This window comes from Paroedura picta, chromosome 1, assembly GCF_049243985.1.
Source record: "Paroedura picta isolate Pp20150507F chromosome 1, Ppicta_v3.0, whole genome shotgun sequence".
In the NCBI taxonomy this organism is placed as follows: domain Eukaryota; kingdom Metazoa; phylum Chordata; class Lepidosauria; order Squamata; family Gekkonidae; genus Paroedura; species Paroedura picta.
Genome location: NC_135369.1, coordinates 176054190 through 176081331, shown reverse-complemented (window position 1 = coordinate 176081331; position 27142 = coordinate 176054190). Strand labels below are relative to the sequence as shown.

Here is a 27142-nt window from a genome sequence, read left to right as displayed (position 1 = left end):
AATATTTAGATGTAGCCAAGCTTTTCTTTCTTGACATTATAAAAACAGAACATAATCCAAATAGCCTCCCTTTTTTCCCCATCTCTTCTTTGGACGTTGAGGGTGTGGTCTCAGCATCTTGAGGATGAGGAATCTTTCCCAGGATATCCACACAGAAGATGAGGGGAGAACGCTTGCAGTGGCCAGACTCTGAAAAGGCCCAGCTCCATATCCACATGATGCAAGTCAGGGATCCTCTGAAAATCCCAGCAGCCCTTTAGATCCAGATGTGAAGAGGCTGAGGGTCTCAAAGCTTCCTCCACAATAAGAGAGCCTCTGCCAAGGCCATGGCCACAGGAAGTGTATGACAAAGCCATTAAGGGGATTAGGCCGTGTGCACCTTTCTTCTCTCAAGAGGCACTTGTAATGGATGCTATTCTTCTTCCCCTCCCCGCTACTAATCATGTGATAGCGTTTAGAGAAGAGCTCCTGCTCGCACAGTCCCTGCAGTGGACGTTCAGTGCAAATACAGTACGGTGCAGAAAGTCTCCTCCTGTCGGCGTCTTCAGAAGGAGAGATACGTTTCGCCAGATAGTTTAAAAGAGCTCCTCGTCATTTCCAAGTGGACCAAACTGCAGTGCGATGTACTCTTTTAAGTAGAGAAGTGACTTATCTCTCGGTTTACAGCTCGGATGTCAAACGTCACCCGAGAAAGCAACTCCGGGATCGTCTTCTCTTTTTTTCCTCTCTTTTTTTTCTTTGTGAGCAATAAGTTATTCCAGCCCCGAGGAAGAACAGTCTGCAAATTGGAAGGCACAGATGGGGAAGGCACGCGGATGCTTAAGTTTGAAAACATCTGTCAGCTGTATCGCATGGCCAAACGCAAAGCAGGCTGGAAGGATGCATCGCTCAGTGAACGGCAGACATGGAATTCAGTGCAGAGAAGTGGGAGAGGTGCCCTTCTGATTAGCCTAATGAAACCTCCTCCATATGTTTCCACTCATTGCCGAGGATTTGGTGGTGTCAATCACACCTCACTTACTTACCCTTCAGGAAAATTAAGGCGACGCAATACCACACAACCCGATGTTGTCCTGGAGCTCCTGCTCCATTTGTTTACTTGAAGTATTTATATCCCACTTCTGTGTCTAAATATATCGTAGGCCGCTTACAGAAATCAATAGCAGAATACGGGAACATAGTACAAACAAGTTTAAAATGTCAGCAACAAAACAGGATAAAGCCTTAAATAGCCTATAGTTTTAAAAAAAATTAACATAGCCTAAAGTCACCAGTAGAGCCTCTTGTGGCGCAGAGTGGTAAGACAGCAGACATGCTGTTGGAAGCTCTGACCATGGGGCTGGGAATTCGATCCCAGCAGCCGGCTCAAAGTCGACTCAGCCTTCCATCCTTCCGAGGTCGGTAAAATGAGTACCCAGCTTGCTGGGGGGTAAACGGTAATGACTGGGGAAGGCCCTGGCAAACCACCCCGTATTGAGTCTGCCATGAAAACACTAGAGGGCGCCACCCCAAGGGTCAGACATGACTCGGTGCTTGCACAGGGGATACCTTTACCTTTACCTTTTAAAGTCACCAGTAGCAAGATGAGTGGCCCAGATTTGGATAGCTCAGGTCACCAAGTCTCATCTGATCAGGCATGTCTGCTTGACTTATGGGTTTGGCCTGTGGTCGTCCACACGGGTCCATGGGGGTTTCCGTCACGGCATGGCTTACTGTGGTGCAGGCTTTCTCAGCCAGGGTTTCACGAAACCCTCAGGTTTCTTGATGGCCCTGGGGTTTCTTGATGGCTCTGGAAGGGTTTCCCAAATGGGTGGGAGTTAATTAATTTTAATACATTTTTTAAATTTGTCGGGTGGTATGACCATGTACGGTCATGGTGACCCACCCACCCTCCCAAAATGGCCAATTATGGGCGTGGAGGGGTGTGAGAAGGGGAGGGGCCCCGGGTGGGCATGCCCACAGCTACGCTTCCCCATCATATTCTGCTCAATTGAACCACTACTGGGGGTTTCTTGAAGCCTGAAAAATGTTTCTCAGTGGTTAAAAAAAAAAAAAGGACTGGTGTAGTGACTTTTAGATTTCCCAGACTCCCAGAAGGCCTCATGCCTAGGTTGCAGGATTGTCTTTATTTTTTTTCCTTGTCTTGTCTTTTTATTTTTCCTGGGTCCCAGGAGAAGTGCCGGGTGTATTGTAATATCGCTTCAACATTTTGTCTGGGCTCCAGGCCTGGTGTTAATGCCTTTGTTTTAGCAGCCTTGCCACAAGCAGGATCGGCCCTGTCTCGTATTTGGATGGGGGACCTCCGAGGGGTCCTGATGAGAGGCCAGGCAATGGCAAACCACCTCTGAATGGCTGTTGCGTGAAAACCCTACGGCAGGGGTAGTCCACCTGTGGTCCTCCAGATGTTCATAGACTACAATTCCCATGAGCATTTGCTGGCAGGGGCTCATGGGAATTGTAGTCCATGGACATCTGGAGGACCACAGGTTGACTACCCCTGCCCTACGGGGTCACCGTGAGCCAGCTGTTCAACGTCATTTTCTACCACCAACGGGATGAGTTAGCTGCAAGAAAACTAAAAGAATTGAGAGAATAAAAAGTTGTTTGGCTGGTGACTGAGAGAATGTAGGTTGGGTGTCAGGCAAGCTTCTGCAAAGAGCAAATCACCCCGACTAAGAAGGCCTTGCCTGTTCCCCTCACAGCAGGCCTCAGAATGTGGGGGTCTCCTTTGGGTGGGTAGGCATGTGCAGGAGGGAACATTCCTTAAAGCAGACTTACTCAACTTCCTTCAAGAAGCCCCAGAAGTGGGACGATCATGCAGAATATGGTTGGGAAGCAGAGCTGTGCACATGCCCACCCGGGCCCCTCCCCTTCCCACCCCCTCAAGGCCCATCATTTGCCAATTTGGGAGGGGGGGAGAGCCAGTCAACATGACCATAGATGGTCATGTCACACAGCAAATCTATTAGAAATGAATTAATTCCCACCCATTCGAGAACCCCTCCCAGGGCTGTCGAGAAACCCCAGGGTTTCGTTGAGAAAGCTTGCCTTAAAGTATCTTGGTCCTAAGCCATTTAAAAGTTTATAGGTCTGTACCAGCCTTAGAATTGTGCCTGGAAGTTAACCAGCAGCCCCTGTAAAGCTTTTAAACCAATGAAATACGGCCTGCTAGCATCCTGCATGCCACTTTTCCAACAATGTTTCCACGACATCTGTCTAGGCAACCTCACATGGAGCTCACTGGAGGAGTTGGAGCGGAATATATTATCAGCGCATGGTGGATGGCTAATTCCCACTTCTCAAGCTAAGATTACAGCTCGTAAACCAATCAAAGTTTATTAAAAGCATTATATAGCACAGAGCAGATGGAAAACCCAGGTCAAAAGCATCTTCCAATTCTGCACCTGCTTGTTAAGGAGGCATGCAACCTTTTCCCAAGGTAATTAGACTCCCCAAGCTTCAATTGGTATTGTAGATCCTTGGCCCACTCATTGGTTACTGTATTCAGGCGTCCACCATCCCATCTTCATAACTCAGTTGAAAAGGAGTAGAGCTGAGTGGTCCAATGATGATGTCTCAGTCAAACATCCAGACAGTTTCTTCCAACAGTTTCATGTAAATGTTTTAAAAATGGGGGGGGGGACACCAGTACAATTCTGGGGGGAACCAACAGATCAAGTCATTGTCCCCATCATCACCTGCTGGGATGAGACCCACCAGAGCCTCGGATACCCACCTCCTCTTATCAGTCCTGAAAGATACCAAAAGCCACAAAAGGGAGAATAAGGACTTTTTTCTCCGAGCCAAGGTCATCAGCCAAGGCAACCAGAGCAGTTTCCATTTCAAAACTAGACCTGAAACTCATTGAAATAGCTACATGCAATTTGTTGCCAAAAGACCCTGGAATTGTACAGCCATTTAGTCCCCAAAGTGGGGTATTTGCTACTGATAAGCAGCTGTTTAAATCTTCAGGGTTTAAGGAGGACTTCTTAGAGAGTCTTTTCATTCTTGCCGCCTTCCATGATAGTTGGAATTACTTTCCTTGTGAAGCGGTACCCACCTTTGTGGGCCAACCAGGCAGTCCGTTCTGTCTGGGTGCTGTAAGAAAAGAGGAGTAAGAAGTAGGGCACACTCCCCAAAGCAAGTGGACCACATTCTTGGACTGTGACAACTTCAATGTATCCATGAACTCATCTGAAGACGTTCTAAGGATGATTTGATACAAGAAGAAGAAGAAGACGACGACGACGACGACGACGACAGTTGGTTCTTATATGCCGCTTTTCTCTGCCCGAAGTTGTCTCAAAGTGGCTTACACTCGCCTTCCCTTTCCTCTCCCCACAACAGACACCCTGTGAGGTGGGTGAGGCTGAGAGAGCCCTGATATTCCTGCTCGGTCAAAACAGTGTTATCACTGCTGTGGCAAGCCCAAGGTCACCCAGCTGGTTGCATGTGGGGGAGCGTGGATTCAAACCCGGCTCGCCAGATTAGAAGTCCGCACTCGTAACCACTACACCAAGCTGGCTCTCAAGCCACAAAAGCATCCAGGAGAATAAGGACTTATTTCTCTGGGCCAAGATCATCAGCCAAGTTCAGTGTATCATCAGGGGCTAATCCCAAAAGATCCCTTGCTGCTCAGAAAGTTCCGTGAGTTGATTGTATGCACAGCCAGTGCTAACAGGGAAGTAAGAATGCTCCACTGCCAATATCAGCACAAACTAGGCATGGACATATTCTCCTGTGTTGGGTTGTATTTGGTGAGAGTTTCTTGACATCGACCAACGCGCTTTCGAAGAAGAGCTGTTTTTTTTTTAGTCCTGCTTTTCTCTACCCAAAGCAGTCTCAAAGAGGCTTACTATCGCCTTTCCTTCTTCTCCCTACCACAGACACCCTGTGAAGTAGGCTAGGCTAAAAGAGGTGTGAGAGAACTGTGGCTAGCCTAAGGTCACCCAGCTGTCTGCGTATAGAGGAGTGGGAAATCAAACCCGATTCTCCAGATTACAAGCCGGATACTCTTAACCCCTACACTCTCTTAGCACCCCAAAGTTCATCCGTCAAAGCGTTTCAGGGACCTAGCGGAAAGGCAAAAGGGCCTCTGCAAGAATTCTCCTCGGCCGTCTTGGTCATTCTCCCAGTTCCATGAACCGAAAAGGGCATGGCCAGAAGCACAGACGATGCCAGATGGAAAATGCACAAGGGGTTCTTCCAGATGCATCTACCTGCAGGGACGGACCTAGTTGTAAGCTCTTTCTCTCAAGAGTTGAGATCCCACTAGAAGAGACGCTGGTCGAGCTGTTATCTGATCTCAAATCTGTATAAGAAGTAGACAAATCCAGTTCAGATTGTGGCTGCACAGGGAGAAGAAAATGCAGATTTTAACTTTCCTTTCCATGCAGTTTCTCTGAGGAAAACATTTACAAGTGGACCATCTTCCCAACAGCAGAATAAGGTTTCGATGAGCAAAACCAAACAAGGGGGCAGAAACTTAACGCAGCACCCTCCCTTATCTAAATTGGGCTCTTTGCACATTTTCGGCTAGCAGTTAAACATATTCAAAGGCTCAGATCCCAAATTTCCCTGCTTTCCCCCCCTTATTGCCCTGTGCAAGCCCCACTGCCTTAGGTAGCTGCACCAGCCCATCCAACACGAGCCTGTCTTTTACTGGTCATAAGACAACATCCAAATTTGAGGGATTAGAGGTGCTTCAGCAGCAGTTTGCGGGGGGGTACATCGCAGGGCCGGGGGAAGACGTGTAGCTCCCGTCACCCTTTTAATGTTAGAATTAGGCTCTCCATCTCATGGGTGGCCGGAATAAAGGTGAGCTGTGACTGCCACTCTTAAATCTTGCCGAGCCCAAAGTCAGATACACGTAGTTCTTCCACAACGCTGGCCTTTGACGGTATTGATCTCAGCCTATCGGAAAGGCGCGAAGGAAACGGAAAACGCTTCCGTTGGCATTTTGCGAGGACGTTGTTGCCCGGGTTTCTCTCCCTTTCCCTCTCAGGCGGCCGCTTGCAGTCTTCCCCGTTTCTCTTTGCCTTCACTTTCAACTCCGACATAGACGTCGGCTTTATGATCTTGTCAGCAGTTTGAAAGGCAGCCTGCCCCGAGCGCCCAGGGATAAAATACGAGAGATGATGCATTAGCTTTTAATCAGTCCGAGGAGAAGTCCTTACGTCATGCTGTCATAACAGAAAGTAACAAAGAGCTGTCACTGATTCTGAACTCTCCTTCTAAACGTATCTTCGCCTGAAAATGCGTAGGCCAGAGCTGTGGTCCACTTGGGTTCAACAGGCCTCCTTAAGTCAAGGCAGGCTTTCCCCACCAGGGTTTCGTGAAACTCTGGGGTTTCTTGACGGCCCTGGAAGGGTTTCCTGAATGGGTGGAAGTTAATTAAGTTTTATACATATATTTCAATGTGTTAAATGTTTACTGGGTGATATGAGCATATATGGTCATGTCAACCTGCCCTCCCCTAAAATGGCCAATGATGGGCCTGGAGAGGGTGGGAAGGGGAGGGGCCTCATGTGGGCGTGTACACAGCTGTCCTTCCCAACCATATTCTGCACAATTGCAACACTTCTAGGGTTTTCAGAGCCTGAAGAATGTTTCAGGGGTTTCTCAACAGTAAACGAAGAAGTTGGTTCTTCTATTCCGACCCTGTGAGGTGAGTGAGGCTGAGAGAGCCCTGATATTACTGAAGAATTGGCTCTTATATGCCGCTTTTCTCTACCAGAAGGAGTCTCAAAGCAGCTTACAATCGCCTTTCCTCTCCTCGCAACAGACACCCTGTAAGGTGGGTGAGGCTGAGAGAGCCCTGACATAACAGCTCAGTCCGAACAGCTTTCTCAGAGCTCTTGTGAGCCCAAGGTCACCCAGCTGCATGTGGGGGAGGAGCAGGGAATCAAACCTGGCTCGCCATATCAGAAGTCTGCATTCCTAACCACTACACCAAACTGGCTGTAGAGTTGAGAAAGGCTGAGTCAAGGTAAAGAAATGTTCCAAGTTAAAACTAGGGTCACACCATGCTAAATGGATCAGTTTCCCGGGAGAAAATGGCTGCTTTGGAGAGTGGACTCCATAGCGTCATACTCCCCCGAGGTCCCTCCCCGCCCCAAATCCTGCCCACTCCTGGCTCCTCCCCCAAAATCTCCAGGTATTCCCCAACCCAGAACTAGCAACCATAGCTAAAACTAATCTAACTAGTTAAAAACTGATCTAAGTGGCTTTTCTTGTTGGGGAGGAAAGGAAGGCCAGGAGCCGTTGGTTCATATGCAAAAGATGGTTAGGGAATGTAGCAAGGAAGGGGACTGGGTGAGATTGAATGGAAAAGCTGGCTGGAACCAACCCAGTCTATTGCGTCTGATGCTTTTATCCAGCTCGGTACTAAGCTTTTGTGAACATCTTGATCTAAGACACTGCCACCCTCCACAGAATGCGCAGCATATGCTCTTCCAATATAATATTTATGAATATGAGGTGTGACTAATTGAAACCATTAGGAGTACTGTCTGAAAACTCAGCTAGCACTGGTCGCTCCCAAGGACTGGAAGATGCGAGGTTTACAGTGCAGCCCTAAGCAGACCCCCACCTTCCCCCAACTCCACCCCCCAAATCTCCAGGTATCTCCCCACTAAGAGCTGGAAACCCTATTTACACTCTTCTGCGTTCCTTGAAGTCAATGGGCTTAGAAGGGAATAACTCCATTTAGGACTTCACTGTTCAGTATTGGCTGAGATTAGAAGGAGAGGGGAGCTATGTGGATTCACATTTCAAGCTGGTTCATGAATATCAAATCATTGAGGCCTAATTCACACTGCAGCGATCATTGGTAACAGCCTGTGGGATGTCTTGGACCCCCCCCCCCGCCCCATCCCATCTCCAGTCATAAAATCATAGAGTTGGAAAGGGCCATACCGGCCATCTAGTCCAACCTCCTCAATGGGAGATCAGCCTAAAGCAACCATGAGAAGTATCTATGCAGCCACTGCTTAAGACATCCAGTGTGGGGGGGGGGGGGGGAGCTCACCACCTCCTTAGGTAGCCGATTCCACTGCTGAACTACTCTGACTGTGACATTTTTTTTTCATGATATTCCGCCGGTACCATTCTACACATTGTTTGAACCCATTATTCTGGGTCCTATCCTTTGCATGCCATTTCCACCACTTGAACTCTTTCCCTTGGCATCTTCCACCCAGGTTATCGGTGGCAGTGGATGATGGGAGGAAGGCTGATTGCGAGAGGTGGGGCAGGTTGGACACCTCACAAAGACGTGGTCAGTGCTGTATCTGATAATGCGAAAGGGGCTAAGTATGGATGGAGGGCAGAGCTGTTGAACTCTTGAAGGTGTCCGAAACAATGGGTCCTTTGGTCTCTGTGTCCACGCTTGGACACAGTCTCCTAAGGTCTTTCCTAGCTCTGTGCATGGAGATCCTTTTAGCTGGTGACGAAACTTGGGACATTCTTCGTCCAAACTGAGGGCTATTCAACCAAGCCAACAGCTCTTCTTTGGCTTGCAGAACTGGCACATGGAAACCCTCTACAAAGCACCTCATTGTCCACAAATCTATGACACTGGCCACACCGTTTCTCTTTGAGCCCATGCCACAGCCTGCCGGACCACAAATTAGCATCTGCATAGTTTCTGCGTCCCCTTGGTTCTGTTGGTGTTAACCTGACGTACTGAACTTCCAGGCAGTTGGACAGCTGGCATTTTAGGAGGTTTCGCATACATGTTAGATGGTTGTTGTTGTTAGGTGCGAAGTCGTGTCCGATCCATTGCGACCCCATGGACAATGATCCTCCAGGCCTTCCTGTCTTCTACCATTCCTCGAAGTCCATTTAAGTTTGCACCAACTGCTAGATGTTAGATGGTATGGAATTGCAAAGAACGCAACTAGATGTTTATATTCAGTGCCGTGCAAACCTCGATTAGAAGGGTGGGAAACCCAGTAAAGTATTCAGTGACATTAACCGGAAATAATTGTACCGTAATTGTAACTTAAAACATAAGGTTAGCAGGCTGCAAGAGAAGCCCTATCTGAATTCTGTTTATTTGGCTGCAGGTTGGAAGGAATTGCTGTTTTTTCTTCTTGCAGAGTCAATGTTTTCCTGCTCATGACTTCTAGCTGTAGTGTGACGGTATTAGAGTGCTTACTTGACTAGAGAAATGAGAGGGACATGACCAAGGCCCCTAATTACCCTTCTGAGAGTGAAGAATCAAATCACCAATTCCTGCAACCTCCGAGGCCAAGGATGTGCAGTAGAACTTGTCTTTCCCTTCCAGCTTTTCCCACACTCACTTCTTCTTCGCAAGTGAAGCTCTTTCACCCACAGCACTGGACTCAGGGCAAGGTTTGCTGCTCCACTGGCTGCGTCCTTGGTAGCCTGCCACGAGCCAAGCAGTCAAAAGTGCCTCGGCAAGAACTTCCAAAATAGAGACTGCTTCAGCCTACGTGCCAGGGCAAACCACTAGCTTGGCATCATGGTTAGAGTGTTGGAATAGCATCTGGGAGACCAGGGTTCACAGCCCCCAACAGCTGTGAGGCTCACCAGGTGGAAGGGAATCTCTCCGTTCTGTTTGTTGTATGCCAACCTGAGCTCCTCAAATAAGGGTGGGATGAAAATGTACATATAGAATAGAGAAGCTGATCCTGGGAAATTGCTTTCCTTGTTTTGTCTCCCAGAGTATTTGGGGGTCCAGGGGGTGTTGACAGGACTGAGCGCACAATGGGCCAGGGGTTCTCCACTTTAACAGTCTACATATAAATGAAGAGAGTTGAGATCTAGTTATCGGAATCTACTTAGAATCCCTGGTCCTAAGGAAGTCAAATTAGGCAGGGCATTCTTGGACCTGGCCCCAGACGGGTGGAATGGCCTGCCACAAGAAATCAGGGCCCTGCAGGACCTTAGACAGTTCCGCCAGGCCTGTAAATCAAGCTTTTCCGCTGGGCCTGTGGTTGAGGCCTACACTAAAATCTAGCTGCTGACTACTCTGCCTGTAGCCACCAGGCTGTATTCCTCAGTGAGGGGTGCATTAAGTGAAGACCCTCTCCCTTTCCATATAAGAACACTATTAAAAGCTGTGCAATTTTAAAACGTTTTAACTATTTAATTTGAAATGTTATTTTTGTATATTTTTAAGTTTAGGTATTTCATTGCTCTTGCCATCCATTCTGCGTGGGGGTTTTTTAGAGCCGGCGGAAGTGAAAACATAATAAACAAATAAATCAATCTTTGAAGAGCCACATCCCACTGTCTGAGGGGAGGCGGGGAGGAGTTGCTATAGCATTCCTTAGCATTAGCCTTCTGCCTATCTGCCTGCCTGCTAATGACATTATTTATTTATTTTATTTATTTAGATTTCTATACCGCCCATTTCTTTGCAGCTCTGGGCGGTTTACATTGAACATTATATAACGTACACGGAACGATACGTAGACTGTAACATCAACAACTTTCAAATAAGGCATCAAAAATCACAAAACCACATTTATAATATATAAATAACAATTAACAGTAACATTGGGAGGTTAATTCTTTCCGTCATGGGGGGGAGGTGTCTGGGGGCCCAGCAGGTGTTCTAAGTCGGTCGGCCTCAAGCGAATGCCTGGTGGAAGAGCACAAGGCATCCTGTCTTCTGCTGTGACCTCACAGCCACCTTACAAAATGGGCCGGTCTTCAAGAAGGGCCACCTCACAGCCGGCCAGAAAGTATCGGGGTTGTGTGAGCATTTGAACCCAGATCCTACACTGTTAAGCGCCATAACACACTCCTCCATTCCTCCATCTTGCTAAGCGCCATAACACACTCCTCCATTCCTCCATCTTGCTAAGCGCCATTAACACTGCTCCATTTCTCCATCTTGCTAAGCACCATTAACACACTCCTCCATTCCTCCATCTTGCTAAGCGCCATTAACACACTCCTCCATTCCTCCATCTTGCTAAGCGCCATTAACACACTCCTCCATTCCTCCATTGTTGGACTCACTGATGACAAGAGCCTTAGATGGCACTGCTCGCAGATTTCTTTGCCGGCAGCCATGCAGGGGGGTCTTAATTTTTCCAAATCTTTTGAGGACGAGATTGACTACCCCTTCCTGCGATTTCATGTTTTACTTGTACGCTTGAATACCACTTTCCACATTTCCTCACAAACGGGGAAATCTGCCTGCACTCGATGGCGCACTTTTAATGTTGAAGCTTCGGGTAATTTGGAGGCAATTTCCTTGTTCCGAGTGATTTGCAGGGCTAGGATTATCGTTTTCATTTAGCGAAACATGTTGTTTGACTCGTTCCCAGGCAGTTATTACAGTCCGGCTTGCGGTGGGTGTCAGTTCTCTGGGGACTCGGCTCCCGGCTCCTCATTGGCCTCGAAAAAGTAATTGAATTATTTTTCCACATCTGCTCTGTCTTTGATATTAGGGTGGGGATTTTTCTTTAACCGCTGTGCATTACATTTTTCATGGGAACATCTTGTAAATAGTAGCACTCAAATGCACTTGGATATCATTTGGATTTGGGGCTTAGGACCATGTAACTTTGGAGGTCCTGTTTTCTAACAGGATCAGATCCTAAGCTTGTCTTCTGCCAATGGACTTTTCCACCAGCCGAAGGGAACGTTCTGTCTCTCTCCTTCTGCCAAAACCACCGAACTCCCAAAAATGTTGCTCCTGGGGGGCAGGGAACCATGAGAAGTCAGGTGGAGATCTGCAATGAAAAAGGAGAATACTGTCCCACTGCCCAGTGGTAGAAAATGACCTTTGAATGAGACCCAGTGGGGTGGAGCTTACCCCATTCTTTCATGCCATCGATCCAAGTTTGGGGCCTTACTCCAGCCTCTCCAAGCTATGGACCTATTCCTTCAAGAGGAATAGAGCCCTATCCAGAACAAGTGGCACAAATCCATGGTCAGACCTTTTGCTCTCTAACTTCTGGGGGTTAAGGTTCAGTTTATTAGCTTGCATCCATTCCAAAACTGCCTCCTGGTACTAGTTCAGGGATTCTGCAGGCTCCCTGGGGTCACCTAGAAGTGCGACTATGGCCCATTATGCACGGCCGCCGAAACGGCGATTTCGGGTACAATGGAAAACGCGGAGGGGGGAGAAGCGAAGCAAACCACTTATGCACGGGACGGGACGCAACAACGGCAAAACCCAGAGTAACCAATTATGCACGCGGCGACCCCAGCGCCGCTTCTGGTTGCGCCCCGGTCACCCGGAAGCTGCACTTTCTTCTGCGTTTTGCTAACGTGGCTTTTTTGGCGGCATGCACCGAATCTGCGGCCAGTTGCAGCTGGCTCCATGCATTATTGGTGATTTTAGTCACCGCCATTCCACCCCGAATGTGCGCTATCCCCCCCGTACATAATGGGCCATAGAGGTGTCATCCACGTATTGGTGACAACCTGGCCTAGATCTCAAAATGACCTCCCCTAGTAGTCTCATGAAGATACAAAGGAGCATAAGGGACAAGGTGGCTGAACAGGCCAAGGGCTGAACAGGCCCAGTATCATCTTCCAAAACCTACCTGCAAGTTACAATCAGAACCTCTGCAAAATTGTGTCTCCCGATCCCAACTTGGAAGGATAGTCTGAGGGGGGTACTGAAAGCCGCTGAGAGGTCCAGAGGAATCAACCGAGCCATGCCCCATCAGTCCGTCTCTTGGAGCAGGTCACCCACCAGTGTCGGCAGTCAGATCCCACCCTTGGCTTAAGTAGTCATTAATCAACACGAAGTCTGTTCCCCTTCTTCAATTCCCCTTCCCATCTGGTACTTGTGGGGGCGTCAAGCCTCTTCCACCCCTTTGCCTACCTCCAGGAGAATCATCAAGTCATTGTTTTCCGGTTTCCGGCAGTGTGTCAGCCCATCTTATGGCACATTTTGCAAACCGAAACAGGCTGGGAAACAAACCAGGCTCAAGCCTGACTGGACATTGCAATGGTTCCAAGGCGAACCTGTTTGTTAGAATTCTTTTGCAAAGCAGATGCCGGCATAATCCCAACTTTGTTTCTATAATAGGTTACGGTAACGGGGAAGGGGTGTGTGTGCATTATGGAAGCCTGAATGCACCCTTGTTTTAACTTTTAGGTCTGCTTTAGCACCATAAGCTGCAGCTAGCTCGGTTTCAAAGGGCCTGCAAGACAGAGATCTTCCACCAGGCATTTGGTTGGGGCCAGTAACCAGTAACATCTGTGCTAGCCCCCGTCCTGAGACAACTCTCCCCTGGAACGAGGAATACTGATTGGCAACTGTTTTGATCGGTTTTATGGTTTAGTTAATAATTGTGGTACTTGTCTTAAAGTGTTAAAGCCTACATAACTTGAGATGATGCTGTTAACTGCCCTGAGCCAGCTTGCCGGGAAGGGTGGCATATAAATCTAATGAAGAAATAAAATTTGGAAAGAAATAAATTTGGAAGTCCAAAGAAATGATAAGGGCGGAATATCTATAGGCCAGAGATGCATTGGCTTTAGGACAAGTGATCTTGTTGGAATCCTTGAGCTCTGTTGAGAGTAGCTTCCAGAATACCTTGCAGAACCGGGGGAGGTGGTTGTTTTGTATTGATGAGGAACAAATACCAGGCAAAATATATCAGCATTGGACTGTCAGACCTTTCCTTTCTCTTTCAGATGATGTCAATCCTTATGAATACCATAATTTTTGAAGACTGCCGAAACCAGTGGTCAGTGTCCAGACCTCTCTTGGGCCTCATACTCCTCAACGAGAAAGTAAGTGCTCAGGGATAATAATGCTAGGTTTCAGGTAGTCATAAGGAAGCCCCTCCCTTCAGAAGGTTTTTAAACGTAAGGCGAGAGGGCCTTTGATGCATTTTAATTAATATTTAAAACCTATTTGATTTGTTTAATTAAGGTTTTCATGGTTATTTATGTATTGAAATTGCATTGAAACGCTTGGTGGTTTGTTACCTGCCCTGAGCCTACCCGGGAAGGGCAGGCTATAAGATTCAAGTTTATGAGTATTATTTATCGTGATTGAAGTCTAAGAGACAAGCAGGCCAGGCTAGCTCATCTCGTCAGGTCTTCAAAGCTAAGCAGGTTTGACCCTGGTTAGTCCTTGGATGGGAGACTGCCAAGGAAGTCCAAGCAATGCCCAACCGCCTCTGCTCATCTCTTGCCTTTTTTCCTAGACGTCTCCTCTTCTGCAAGAGGTCTTACTCTTGGTATAGTGGTTAGGAGTGTGGACTTCTAATCTGGCATGCCGGGTTCGATTCTGCACTCCCCCACATGCAACCAGCTGGGTGACCTTGGGCTCGCCACAGCACTGATAAAGCTGTTCTGACCGGGCAGTGATATCAGGGCTCTCTCAGCCTCACCCACCCCACAGGGTGTCTGCTGTGGGGAGAGGAATGGGAAGGCGACTGTAAGCCGCTTTGAGCCTCCTTTGGGTAGAGAAAAGCGGCATATAAGAACCAACTCTTCTTCTTCTTCTTCTTCTTCTTCTTCTTCTTCTGGAGGAGGGGGGGGCGTTGGTTTTTATACCCTAATTTTCACTGCCCAAAGGAGTCTCAATCGCCTTCCCTTCTTCTCTCCCCAACAGGCACCCTGTGAGGTAGGTGGGGGCTAACAGAGTCCTGGTATTACTGCTCGGTCAGAACAGAGTCTCTGTGAGACTAGCCCCAGTTCATCCAGCCGGCTGCATGTGGAGGCACAGGGAATCAAACCCAGCTTGCCAGATTAGAAGTCACTGCACTTAACCACTATACCACACTGGCTTTATCCTCAACACACACACACAAAGCACCTCTCTGCTCTAGCCTGGGTCAACCATGACAGCCGCAGTCTTGCTTTAGGATCAGCTCCTTTAAACACGGGGCTTAGTTCTTACCTTGTGTTGAACCATTGGTTGAAGGACTGTGGTTAGTGTGATCATTGCAGATGGCTCTACTACTATTAATGATGGAGGGGGGAGTGTGACGCCATGAGGTCACAGCCAACTTACAGTGCCCCCCGTACAGTTTTCAAGGTAAGAGACTAACAGAGGTGGTTTGCTATCGCTTGCCTCTGCGTAGTGACCCTGGACGTTCCAGGATGGAGAAGCAGCCACAAATCAGCCAAGCAACCCCACATGGAAAAGTGAGCAGATGCAAAGGAGTTGGCTTCATTCGCCTGTAACTAGAGGAGTTCGAAAGTCAACAATTAAAGGAGCTGGAAAGTGTCGTTAAAAGTTTCATGAAAGGCCCGAGCAAACACGACTGAACCACAAGACTTAAGCTTTGCAAAGCTATTGAGAAGCCATTCAAACCTTGAGGCTATCCGTCATTTCAAGAGGCGTTCTTATAATGGTAATAATATCCGCGAGAGGTCTGAGGGAATGAATGGCCGTCAGGAGCGGCCTCAAAGAGGAACAAAGTGGCTGTCGGGCCTTGTCCACATTTCCTGCCGCAGGTCATTTCCCGTTTCCATCTCACCCGGCCAATTATCCTTCCCGCCTTCCTCTTGGCGATTGATTTGCAGACCAACCCAGGGCAAACATTACATATATTCAATGGCAGGAGAACCTTCTTGGTGTGGAGAGCCAGCTTGGTGTAGTGGTTAGGAGCACAACTTCTGATCTGGCGAGCCGGGTTTGATTCCCCGCTCCTCCCCCACATGCAGCCCACTGAGTGACCTTGACCTTGTCACAGTCCTTAGGGTTGGGCGATTCGGCCGCCAAAACAGCCGTTCCTGCCCATAGCAGCCAGCATCGCGGCACGGGCAGGGGAGGAGGGGCGGGCAGTGGCACACTGGTTGACGCAAACACGAAGGCGCAGACTTCCGCGCCTGCGTGTGTGTGCCCACTGCTGCACTACTGCCCGCACCTCCCCTCTTGCGCCGCGGTGCTGGCTGCTACAGGCGGGAATGGCTGCTTTGGCGGCCGAATCGCCCAACCCTAGGATAGTGCAGTTTTGACCAAGCAGTTCTCTTACAGCCCCACCTAACTCACGAGGTGTCTGTTGTAGGGAAGGGAAGGCGACTGTAAGCCCCTTTAAGACAAAAAAGCGGCATATAAGAACCAACTCTTCTCCTTCTCCTTCCGTACAAAGAGAGGACCGTTTCCATGCCTGTCCACTGTAACTGGAATTAAGAGAGTGGCCTCCTGCTGCCTTTTCCGTCCTCGTGGCAGGTACCAGCAACATAAATTTGTTGTGGGCTGCCTGAAGGACATGAGTATCTGCAGCTGGAACATCCTGCCTCTTGGTCATCCCACAAAAGTCACAAAGAGGCCAACTGGCTTGAGCCCATAAGTTTGTAAGCCACTATGCTGTAGACCAGGGGTAGTCAACCTGTGGTCCTCCAGATGTCCAGGGACTACAATTCCCATGAGCCCCTGCCAGCAAACGCTGGCAGGGGCTCATGGGAATTGTAGTCCATGGACATGGAAGACCACAGGTAGACCTTCGGACTTCACATCATGTCAGAATTCATCTGGCAACATCAGGCAGCATTTTCCCCAAGACCTTGTTGCCTACATCTACGTAAGGGAACTCATTCAGTTCCCGAATAGGGGACTGTGAAAAAGAACAGGAAGCCCTGCTCATCACTCCTCTTCCCTAGCATCTCTACCTCAGGGTTGCTTTGTGTTTGCCATCTTTATGACAGCTGGGGGAACAAAAAAAGGCACTGCCACTGACTTCAGCACGGAGCAGCATAACAGCAATTGAGTGAAGGGCCCAAAGCCCTCCCACCTGCATTCGAACTTCCCAGAATGTTTCATGGTATTGACCTCTACAGGCACTGTCCTGACCTGGGCGGTCCTCCAGGCTAGACTGATCTTATCAGATCTCATAAGCTAAATCACATGCAGCCAGTTGGGTGACCATGGGCCAGTCACCGTTCTCTCAGAGCTCCTCTCAGTCTCTGTTGGATCTCTGTTGTGTGGAGAGGAACGGCAGGCAATTGTAAACCACTTTGAGACTCATGAGGCCTTCTGGGTGACCTTGAGCCAGCCACGGCTCTCTCAGAGCTCTCTCAGCCTCACCTCCCTCACAGGCTATCTGTTGTGGGGTAGAGGAAGAGAAGGCGATTATAAATTGCTTTGAGACTCCTTTGCGTAGTAAAAAGCAGCATACAAAAAAAGCAACCCTTCTTCTTCTCTTACCAAAACCTTACAGTAGCCTTTTTCAACCTTCTGACCATGGAGAAAACCCTGAAATATTTTTCAGGCTTCAGGAAACCCCGGAGGTGGTGTTACGCCTATAGCGCAACAGGGGAAGTGGGCTCCAGTGACATGTAATGATTTCAGCAGCCATATGAACATATGAGCCTCTTGTGGCGCAGAGTGGTAAGGCAGCAGATATGCTGTCTGAAGCTGTCTGCCCATGAGGTTGGGAGTTCGATCCCAGCAGCCGGCTCAAGGTTGACTCAGCCTTCCATCCTTCCGAGGTCAGTAAAATGAGTACCCAGATTGCTGGGGGGGTAAACGGTCATGACTGGGGAAGGCACTGGCAAACCACCCTGTATTGAGTCTGCCATGAAAACGCTAGAGGGCATCACCCCAAGGGTCAGACATGACCTGGTGCTTGCACAGGGGATACCTTTACCTTTACCTTTATGAACTGAGAAAGGCCACAGAACTCCTGGGGAGCTCCCACATAACCCCAGGGTTCCCCAGAACCCCAGTTGGGAACCCTTGCCCGACAGAGTTGCCATAGATCAACTGGGTGACATAGGTTTTTGTGACCTCACAGGCATTGGCCAATAGATAAGCTGTGCTTTGATGATGCTCCGCCTCCCCCCCCCCCCCATAATCATAGTTCCAAAAGTGGGGCTGCTCTCAGACTCTAATTCAGGGCTAGTCAAACTGCGGCCCTCCAGATATCCATGGACTACAATTCCCATGAGCCCGTGGGAATTGTAGTCCATGGACATCTGGAGAGTCGCAGTTTGACTTCCCCTGCTCTAATGCCTTCAGGTTCCTGAAGAATCCTCCCTTCCCCTTCCCACCCCCATCACTGGCCATTTTGAGAGGGGAAAGGAGTCAGCATGATCCCACCCGTTCAGGAAACCCTTCCGGGGCTGTCGCGTAACCCCAGGGTTTCATGAAGCCCTGGTGGAGAAAAGCCTGATCGGCAAGCTGGCTGCGGCTGTGAAGGGATTGTCCCTGCAGATATTGACCGGCAGCGTCCTCCCGGCTTCAGCGACGAGCCCTAACTTTATTCCCAATCCGTTTATCTCCTGGGCAGCGCACAAGTGGCAGTGCATTACCGCTTTGGAGAATGAATTGTCTATACAATAAGATGGTGCCGGGGAAAGGAAAGAAGACACCGAGATTAGCAGCCAGCCGCATGCATTAAAATTCAAACCGAAATCCCAGCCCTGGTAGGAAACTAATAGAAGGAGAAAATATATCAAGTAGAGAAGCGCCGTCTCATCATTCACCTGTGCTGAAGGATCCAATTTTAACTATATCCAATAGCACTGTCATTCATCTTCTCGGTGTATTATTGTGATTTAAATCCAAGCTCCATACGAGGAGCAGTTCTTTTAAAATGATTGAGAGGGAATAAGGGCAAATTCAGTGTTTAGAAAAAGTTTATGACATCATGATATTATCCTTTACAGATGGAAGCAATATTTCCTACTTTGGGAGGGGGGGGGAAACTAATCATTTTCTATCTGCCCTGAGTCACTGCATCATTATCAAAGGCAGAAATAAGTGGCCCCGTGCATTCCCAATCTTGTTCTCAGCCACGTTTTTGTTTAGCCAATGTCTCTGATTTATAGGATTAAATATTAGCCTGACTCCATATTAATTATGTGGTTTTGATCTTAGCAGCTTTAGTGTAAGGAGGAATTAAATATTTCACAAGGAGCTATAGCCGTGCAATCATGAATAGCAAGAAATATGAGAAGAGCACAATTTTCTCTCTTCCGGAACGATGCTGCATTCTAATGATTATGGCGCTCGGTTAGTATAGACTGTGCATATACCCCATTATTTATCAGCAGGTCCTCTATGGACCCAGTCACTTTAGACTTATATGAATTAAGGAAGCTGCACGGGGTATCTGTGTGGTTTTTGTTAATCTGTTTATTGGGGGGGAAGCATTTTGATATACAAGATAACAACAAATATTCTGTACGCTTCAAGTACCCATAACATTAGATTCTGCCACTTTGGAATAGCAGGCCATACGTGGACGAGATAAAGGTGTGTTCCGGGTTCTCGGATCCAGCACCAATTTAGAAGCAACCTGGAGATGGCTTGTCATTTGTAGGGCTGCTGCAACCCATTGGATAAACAGCTGCATACATTATTCTATGATTCTATGAGTCAATACTAGTAAAAGGTGTTCGTAACTTCACAGGCATTGGCCAATGCACCGTATTTTGCAATACCGTGCAAGCCTATCAAACATGTTAGTACTGGAAACTCATTATAAATTTTAGTAATTTAATTTTTTCTCTTAAACCAGTGGTCCGCAACCTTTTTAAGGCTGCGGACCGGCGGCAGTGGGGAGGGCGATCGCCCGGCCACCCATGCCGCACATGCGTGGCCGCGAATGCACAATGCGCGAAACTGCTGCGCATGCACGTTTGCGGCCATGCGTGGCGCAAACACGCATGCGCGGTCCTGCTTCCCTTTCTCCCCCCCCCCCCCCCCCACAAAAAGAAGCTTGCTGGGCCGCAAGCTAATCGGCCAATTTTCCCTGGGAAGTTTCTTACTGGGGGGGGGGCGGGGAGAGGGAGCCTGGTGCCAGGGCGTGCCGGGCCGCGGCCCAGTGGTTGGGGACCACCGTCTTAAACTATCCCTCTAATATTATTTTAAATTCCCTATTTTTACGAGAACTTACTGGATTATAATATTTTGTGATATATATATATGTTTTGGATTTTTAAGTGCCTTTGTATTTGGCTCGGAGCTGTACATCAATAAATCTGAATCAGGGCAGGTCTAAATGGCCTCTCCTACCATTTCCATAATGTAGTGTTTCCTATCTTTATTTATTCTTGAGATCACCCCTTCCTGCAAGGAGACTTGAGGCAGTTTACGGTAATAGAATACCATAATCAAACACAGTTTAAACCTAAGTTTTTATATAGAAAGAACCCAGAACAGCCAGAAAAGGTCCCCCCTCATGACTGCGTAAGGGTGGAAGTCGGTGGACAGTGAAGAAAGTGTATCCCTCTCAATCGTAGCGTTGGAGGAGAGTTGTACAAATACCGCGGACTTGCCAAAAAGGACAAATCAGTGGGTTCTAGATCAAACCAAGCTTGACCTCTCCCTGGAAGCGAAAATGACTCTCCCTGGAAGCGAAAATGACTTAACTGAGGCTTTCGTACTTTGGTCACATTACAAGAAGACTAGACTCAATGGTCCCCATGTTAGTTTGTCCCTAGAGTAAGGTGACCAGATGGTAAAGTGGGACACCATTGACCAGTGGGGCTCTTGATTAAAAATGTGGTCTATATCAGTGGTCCCCAACCTTTTTATCACCGGGGACCACTCACCGGGGACCACTCAACGCCTTTTACTGAGGCCCGGTGGGGGGGGGTAGTTTACTCCTCTTCTCTCAACCACTGCCCTAGCGCTCTCTGATCGCTATGGTAATGTTTAAACATCCCTTCAAAATAAGATACAGACACGCCGCAACAATGAAGTGTGTTGTAAAGGGCTGGGGGGATGAAGTAAAGGGCCGGGGGGGGGAGAGAAGGCGTCCTTCGGGGCCCACCTCCAATTAGTCGAAGGACCACATGTGGTCCGCGGCCCACAGGTTGGGGATCGCTAGTCTATATGGAGCAACAAAAAGTTTCATAGAATGCATAGAACACAAAAATAGTATTGTCATAGATATTTTTTTTAATTTCAACATAAGTACAATTTGTCAGGTACCCCCAGATGTCCCTCCAAAAGTGGGACAATCTGGTCACCTTACCCTAGAGACCATCTGAGCATATCCTGTGCAGTGAGTTGTCTGGAGCTTTCATAAGTTCAGACGAACAATAATCGATCTTGGGAAAATTGCGACGTTCCGAGTTTTCCGAGAGCCTTTTCGTTGTGAAGTAATGGCAAGGAGCGGGTTCATCAGGTCATTCTAGGTGGCAAATAGCGCCGGCCACTTTTCAACAGTGTCTTATTACTGATCGTGATTTGTGTGATGCCCAGAGTTGTTGCGTTAATGGGCCTGGCTTTCCAGAAGCAGAACCAGGTCACCATGTCTCTGATTTCACTGTCTCCATCTAGTGCCTCTTGACTCTTTGACCTCAGTGCAGAGACCATTAAGGTCAAACTAGATGTGACTGCGTCCGTTGCAGCTGTGGAATCAGAGCTGCACAAGATGGGGGTAAATTAGATTTCCACCCCTTGTTGATCTGAACTTGGGAGTCCCACACTGTTGTTAGACATTTTAAAAGGGGGGGGGGGAGAGTATCTTCCATCTTTTTCTTTAAAACAGTATAATAGCACAGGGCACCCAATTTTAATTTGGTCAACTGTACCTGGGTTGTATACCCCCCTCTCCCCTCCCTGTGCCCCTCCTCCACCATCCAAATTGGGCTCCCGCCTCATTGTAATAGCTCTTAAGTGGATGTTGGGAAGATCAGATTGCAAACCCCTAAGCATCTCGCAGGTTAGGGCTGTCAGTCACACTTAAGTTCTATTCAACAGGATTATTAGCTTGTTCCGGTGACTCTTCAAAATGCAGCTAAATTTGTATCTAGCCTTCTGTTTCGTTAATCTCCTCTCCTGTGGTCTTGAAGTTTAGCAACCTGTTAGGAATAATTTGAAAAGTCTCAATGTGTCAAGTTGCATTGTGGAAACTCACAAACTGGGCTCAGGGGGAAGGGGCGTCGATGAGTATATTTTACCGGGGGCCTCTATCCTGGGGAAAGGAGGTGGATCAGCACGGGTGGAAAGCCCAACACAATCCTCTGGTGTGTTTATTTCAGTTCAGAACGATACGTGAGAGGGTATGTATGGGACGGGGAGGACCCAACAGTGTACATAGGAAATGATGCTGGATCCCGGTCTTAAAATAAGATTGTCCTAAACTGCAAGTTTATGAGCCTCTTGTGGCGTAGCGTGGTAAGGCAGCAGAAATGCAGTCTGAAGCTCTGCCCATGAGGCTGGGAGTTCAATCCCAGCAGCCGGCTCAAGGTTGACTCAGCCTTCCATCCTTCCGAGGTTGGTAAAATGAGTACCCAGCTTGCTTGCTGGGGGGTAAACGGTAATGACTGGGGAAGGCACTGGCAAACCACCCCATATTGAGTCTGCCATGAAAACGCTGGAGGGCGTCACCCCAAGGGTCAGACATGACTCAGTGCTTGCACAGGGGATACCTTTACCTTTAAGCTGCAAGTTTACGAAATAGGCATTCCTGGATATTTCAACCTCAGCATCTGCCAAGATGGAACATTTTTATCCCAGATGTTGTTCTTTTCCCCCCCTTGTTATCATTTCAGTACTTCGGTGAATTAAGAGCAAGCTTAATAAACACACAGCCTGCTAATAAGCAAGAAGTCCTCCAGCAGTGCTTTCAGAACCTCATGGAAGGCGTGGAACAGAACCTTCTGGTGAAGAACCGAGACAGGTGGGTCCAGGGCAGAAGAAGTAGGCCAGGGGACAGATAAAATGTCACCATCGATAAAATGGATGTGAAGGACAGGCCTGTGCAGAAGGCAATTCTGCACCCAGTGGGTTTAAGCCTACAGGTTCATGTCTTTAGAGCAGGCTTTCTCAACCAGGGTTTTGTGAAACCCCGTCGTTTCTTGATAGCTCTGGAAAGGTTCCCTAAATGGGTGGGAGTTAATAAATTTTTAATATATTTTCAAAACATTATTAAACATTTATCAGGTGATATGACTGTATATGGTCACGTCCTACTCCCCAAATGACCAGCGATGGCCCTGGAGGGGCTGGGAAGGAGATGGGCCCCCGGAAGGAGGTGGGCATGTACACAGCTATGCTTCCCAACCGTATTCTGCCAATTTTGGGGTTTCTCAAAACCTGGAGAATTTCAGGTGTTTCTCAACAATGAAAAAGTTGAGAAATGCTGCTCTAGAACAGGGATTCCCAACCAGGGGTCTATGGACCCCCAAGGGTCTGCAGGAGCTCCAAAGGTGGTCTGCAGCCTTTCCCCCCTTGCCAATGGACTTTCCCGTTTGGGGGGAGTTACTTAATTGTTAATATATCTTTAAAATGTGTTGAACATTTATCGGGTGATATGACAATATGTGGTCATGTTGACTCGTTTCCCCCCACACACACACACACAAAGGCCGCAGCTATGCCTCCCAACCCTATTCTGCACGATCACGCCACGTCTGCGTTTCTCGAATGTCAGGAATGCTTCAGGGGTTTCTCAATGGTAAAAAAAGTTGAGCAAGGCTGGGCTAGAGCCCAAATGCATAATTCACTGGGCAATTATAACTGAGAGAGGACTGATTACACACGAAAACTTATACCTGGAATAAAACTTAAAGTCCCAAACTTTGTTCTGCTGCTTGAGACCAACACAGCTGCCCACCTGAATCTCTCCCTTTATTCAGTCTGAGATAAGTTTTTTGCTTGGAGCTGGTTCCAGTGTCAGATTCTCTACCAATGGGGGAATGTTTATAGAAAACATGGTAGAGAGAAGAAAAGACATTTGACATCATTCTGACCTCAGTTTCTCCACTGAAATAACCTCAGAGACACCACATAGGGCACCTTACATTACAAAAGTCTCAGTTTCTACATACTCTCATCACTCTTGGAGTTCACACCTGAAGCATATGGTTACTTCCCTTGCAGCCCTGTAGCATAAGCTTCAAAGGTGGCAGGGATCTCCATCTTCCCTGCAGTCCCTCCGGGTGTTTTTCCTAGACGTCTCCTCTTCTGCAAGAGGTCTTGCTCTTGGTGTAGTGGTTAGGAGTGCAGGCTTCTAATCTGGCAGGCCAGGTTCGATTCTGCTACTCCCCCACATGCAGCCAGCTGGGTGATCTTGGGCTCGCCACAGCACTGATAAAGCTGTTCTGACCAGGCAGAAATATCAAGACTCTCTCAGCCTCACCTCCCTCACAGGGTATCTGTTGTGGGGAGAGGAAAGGGAAGCCGCTTTGAGATACCTTTGGGTAGAGAAAAGCAGCATATAAGAGCCAACTCTTATTATTATTATTATTATTATTATTATTATTATTATTATTATTATTATTACTCTCCACTGCCACCATGGAAGAAAGAGATAAGGAGCCTTTGGGGGGAAGCAACAGGCCAGAAAATTGTCAGGTGGGGCTCCACTGCTAGAAAAAAAGGCGGTCCAGTACACCAAATGGGCATCAATTTTATGTTGTGGCTGCCCCAGGTTTCCTTGTGGTTCCTGCAAGGTGGAAAATCGAATAGTGCACCAATTCCAACAGGGGTCTCCAACTTTTTTGAGCCCATGGGCATATTTGAGTTGCTGACCTGGCATGGTGGGTGCAGCAACAAAATGGCCGCCACTGGAGGCGGACCCAGCCGCACGGTGATTGCCACAACTTAACTTTGGTAACGCATTGTAGATCCATTATGCGTTGGTGGGGGTCGAACAACCCTTTCACAGGGGTTGCAGCAGAGCAAGCAACTTGGCTGGGGGGGCGTCATCCACACAACAGCCTTGCAGGATAGATTGAGATAGAGCGTTCGTCTGTCTAGAGCAGCGAAAAACAGCGAGATCGGCAAGGTGGGACAAGAGGCAGAGGAACCCAGGGAAAAAACCAATTTATATACATTCATGAACAATGGATCTTCATGCCATTGGTCAGCTTCAGTTTAATTCCGATGAAAGAACACTTGCGTAACTTTATGGTTCAGGGTCAACACAACATGAGGAACTGGATTAAAGGGTCACACCATTAGGAAGGTTGAGAACCACTGCTTTAGACCCACCCTCCGCAGTTGGTCTCGGCTACGTCCACCTGTGTTTGCTGCTTTTAGTAACTTTAGGCTGTGGTTTCAGAAGTTCTTTTAATGATGTTCTCGTAATATTTTAAGGTCTCACCCTCATGTGACCTGATACGTTTTATCGCTGCCACTTCATCACCATTTTATTGCTTTTGTGACGTAAGCGGCCTTCAAAGCAGATAGCTGGGGTATAAATATTTTAAGCAAATAGAGTGGATTGATGAACCCTTGGCACGGTTCTCCTCGTGTCAGCACGGCTGTCTGAAACCGATCTCCTCCTCCTGAAAACAAAAGGCCCCGAAATCACAGCCCTGTGGTAATCTGCTTCATTTGAACACCTTGCTTCACCGTAATGGCCTCCACGTGGAGCAATTTGCATTGCATAGTTTAAATACGTGTGATTAATAAAGCTTAATTATTTTTGACCATAGGCTATAATAACTTAATGGCTCACGCCTAGCAACATCCTGTGCGGGGTTCCATAAGTCACAGACGTCTGAAAAGGGGCACCCTCAAAATTAAACGTAGATTAAGCAAGAAGAAGAACTGCAGCATACAATTAATAGAGCTGGCGTGTCATTTTTTCCTGTGCATTGAAAGCTTGGCTGCTGTCAATGAGCACACGTTTATGTCAGATTCTTTTTTCCTGAGGGAAAGTCTTGACATTTGAAATTCCAAGAAACCCCAAAAATAAAGCCTGGGAAAGGGAATGACAAACCACCCCATATTGAGTCTGCCATGAAAACGCTAGAGGGTGTCACCCCAAGGGTCAGACATGACCCGGTGCTTGCACAGGGGATACCTTTACCTTTACCTTTAGCTGTGTACATGCCCGCTGGGGGCTCCTCCCCTTCCTGCCCCATCCCAAGCCCATCATTGGCCAATTGGGGGGGGCAGGTCGACATGACCATATATGGTCCTATCACCCAATAAATATTTAATAGTTTTTAAAATATATATCAAAATTAAATTCCCACCCATCCAGGAAACCCATCCCGGGCCGTCAAGAAACCCCAGGATTTCATGAAAACCTGGTTGAGAAAGCCTGCCCTAGCCCATCACTCTAGCCACTGGGCCCCCCCAGCGCTCTGGCTTTACTGGTTCTTTGTAAAGTCTTTTTGACCAGAGGTAACAAGGCAAGTAAATATCAATATGCCCCATGGGAAGTGGCGCTAAAGAACCTCCATTTGTCTTAAGGGACTTATGGGTTGAGGAGTGGAGAAGATCAGAATTGGGCTGGCGGATAGGATCAGAGTTTGGAGCTGTGTCTCATTCTCTCCCAGCCAATTTTCATACTCCCCTTTCCTATTTTCTTTTATTAGAGGAAAATATTCTTAAGAGGTTGGGGCCCTAACCGACCTGGTAGATTTGGGTGGGTGGTGTGCACATGCAGCTGATCCAGGAGAGAAGAACCCCCTGGTCATACTCGTTTTCGCAAATTAAAGCCAGTCTACGCAAACTCGTATGAATTTTTGTTTTTAATTTCAAAATTCATATCCTGCCCTTCACTGAGGGTTCGGGACGGCTTACGACACATTGTGAGATAAAACGATGATTTAAACATTTTTAAGCTACCAGATTGATATTAAAACGATCCAGGAACTCAACTGCCTTCTCACCGGTAAGAAGGAGGGGGAGATGAAGCGCTTTGGTGTTCAGTGCTGAGTGGGCGTACAGTTGTGTGTCGTTTGTGTAGGGAGGCCATCTTGGTGGTGGTATTTGTTGGCCTCAACCGTAGGCCTGGTGGGACAGTTCTATCTTACACACCTCGTGGAATTGTTTCAACTCCCGCAGGACCCTGATCTCCCTGGGGAGGGCATTCCACCAGGCCGAGAAAACCCTGACTCTTGAGGCCAATTTGAGGTCTCTAGGGCCAGGGATCTTGATCAAGTTTTATGTGCTCAATCGTCTCCCCCCCACCCCACCCCCTCTTATTTTGTTCATAATAGCTGTGCAGGGAGCCCGGTTCCAGGGGACAAAACTAAGGGGGTGGGGGAATGGTTCCATGCTCTCTCCTCTCACCCTGAAGCCCAGATTGCCCACACATTTTACCTTTCCCAAACTGCCCGGCAAAGATCCACTTTGGCCATTAGTCTTGAATAACCCAACCACAACAAATGAGCCATCCTAATTCTGAAAAAGCTCTTTGAGGGATGGTAAAAGGAAATTCCCAGCGCAACATGTCCCGGAACGAGGATGCGATTTCATATTTGAGAAGAGTACCTTTTCCTTTTATAACTTCGTTTCCTTGCTGGCTTCGGGCCTCCTTTTTTCATT

General features: G+C 47.9%; 1 protein-coding gene across 2 annotated transcripts in view; it reads left to right on the top strand.

Annotated features, from left to right (window-relative positions):
- Positions 1–27142, top strand: part of RANBP17 (RAN binding protein 17) — a 270399-nt gene that overhangs the window by 242140 nt on the left and 1117 nt on the right. The window contains exons 25-26 of one of the 2 annotated variants that reach the window (XR_013226934.1): positions 13636–13734; positions 22408–22534. Coding sequence is in view for 1 of the 2 variants with exons in the window: in XM_077312908.1 (XP_077169023.1) it covers positions 13636–13734; positions 22408–22535 (227 nt within the window). In the remaining variant the exon portion in view is untranslated. Of the gene's footprint in view, positions 1–13635; positions 13735–22407; positions 22536–27142 lie in introns of those variants that run through there. The other variant, XM_077312908.1, reaches the window with a different exon arrangement.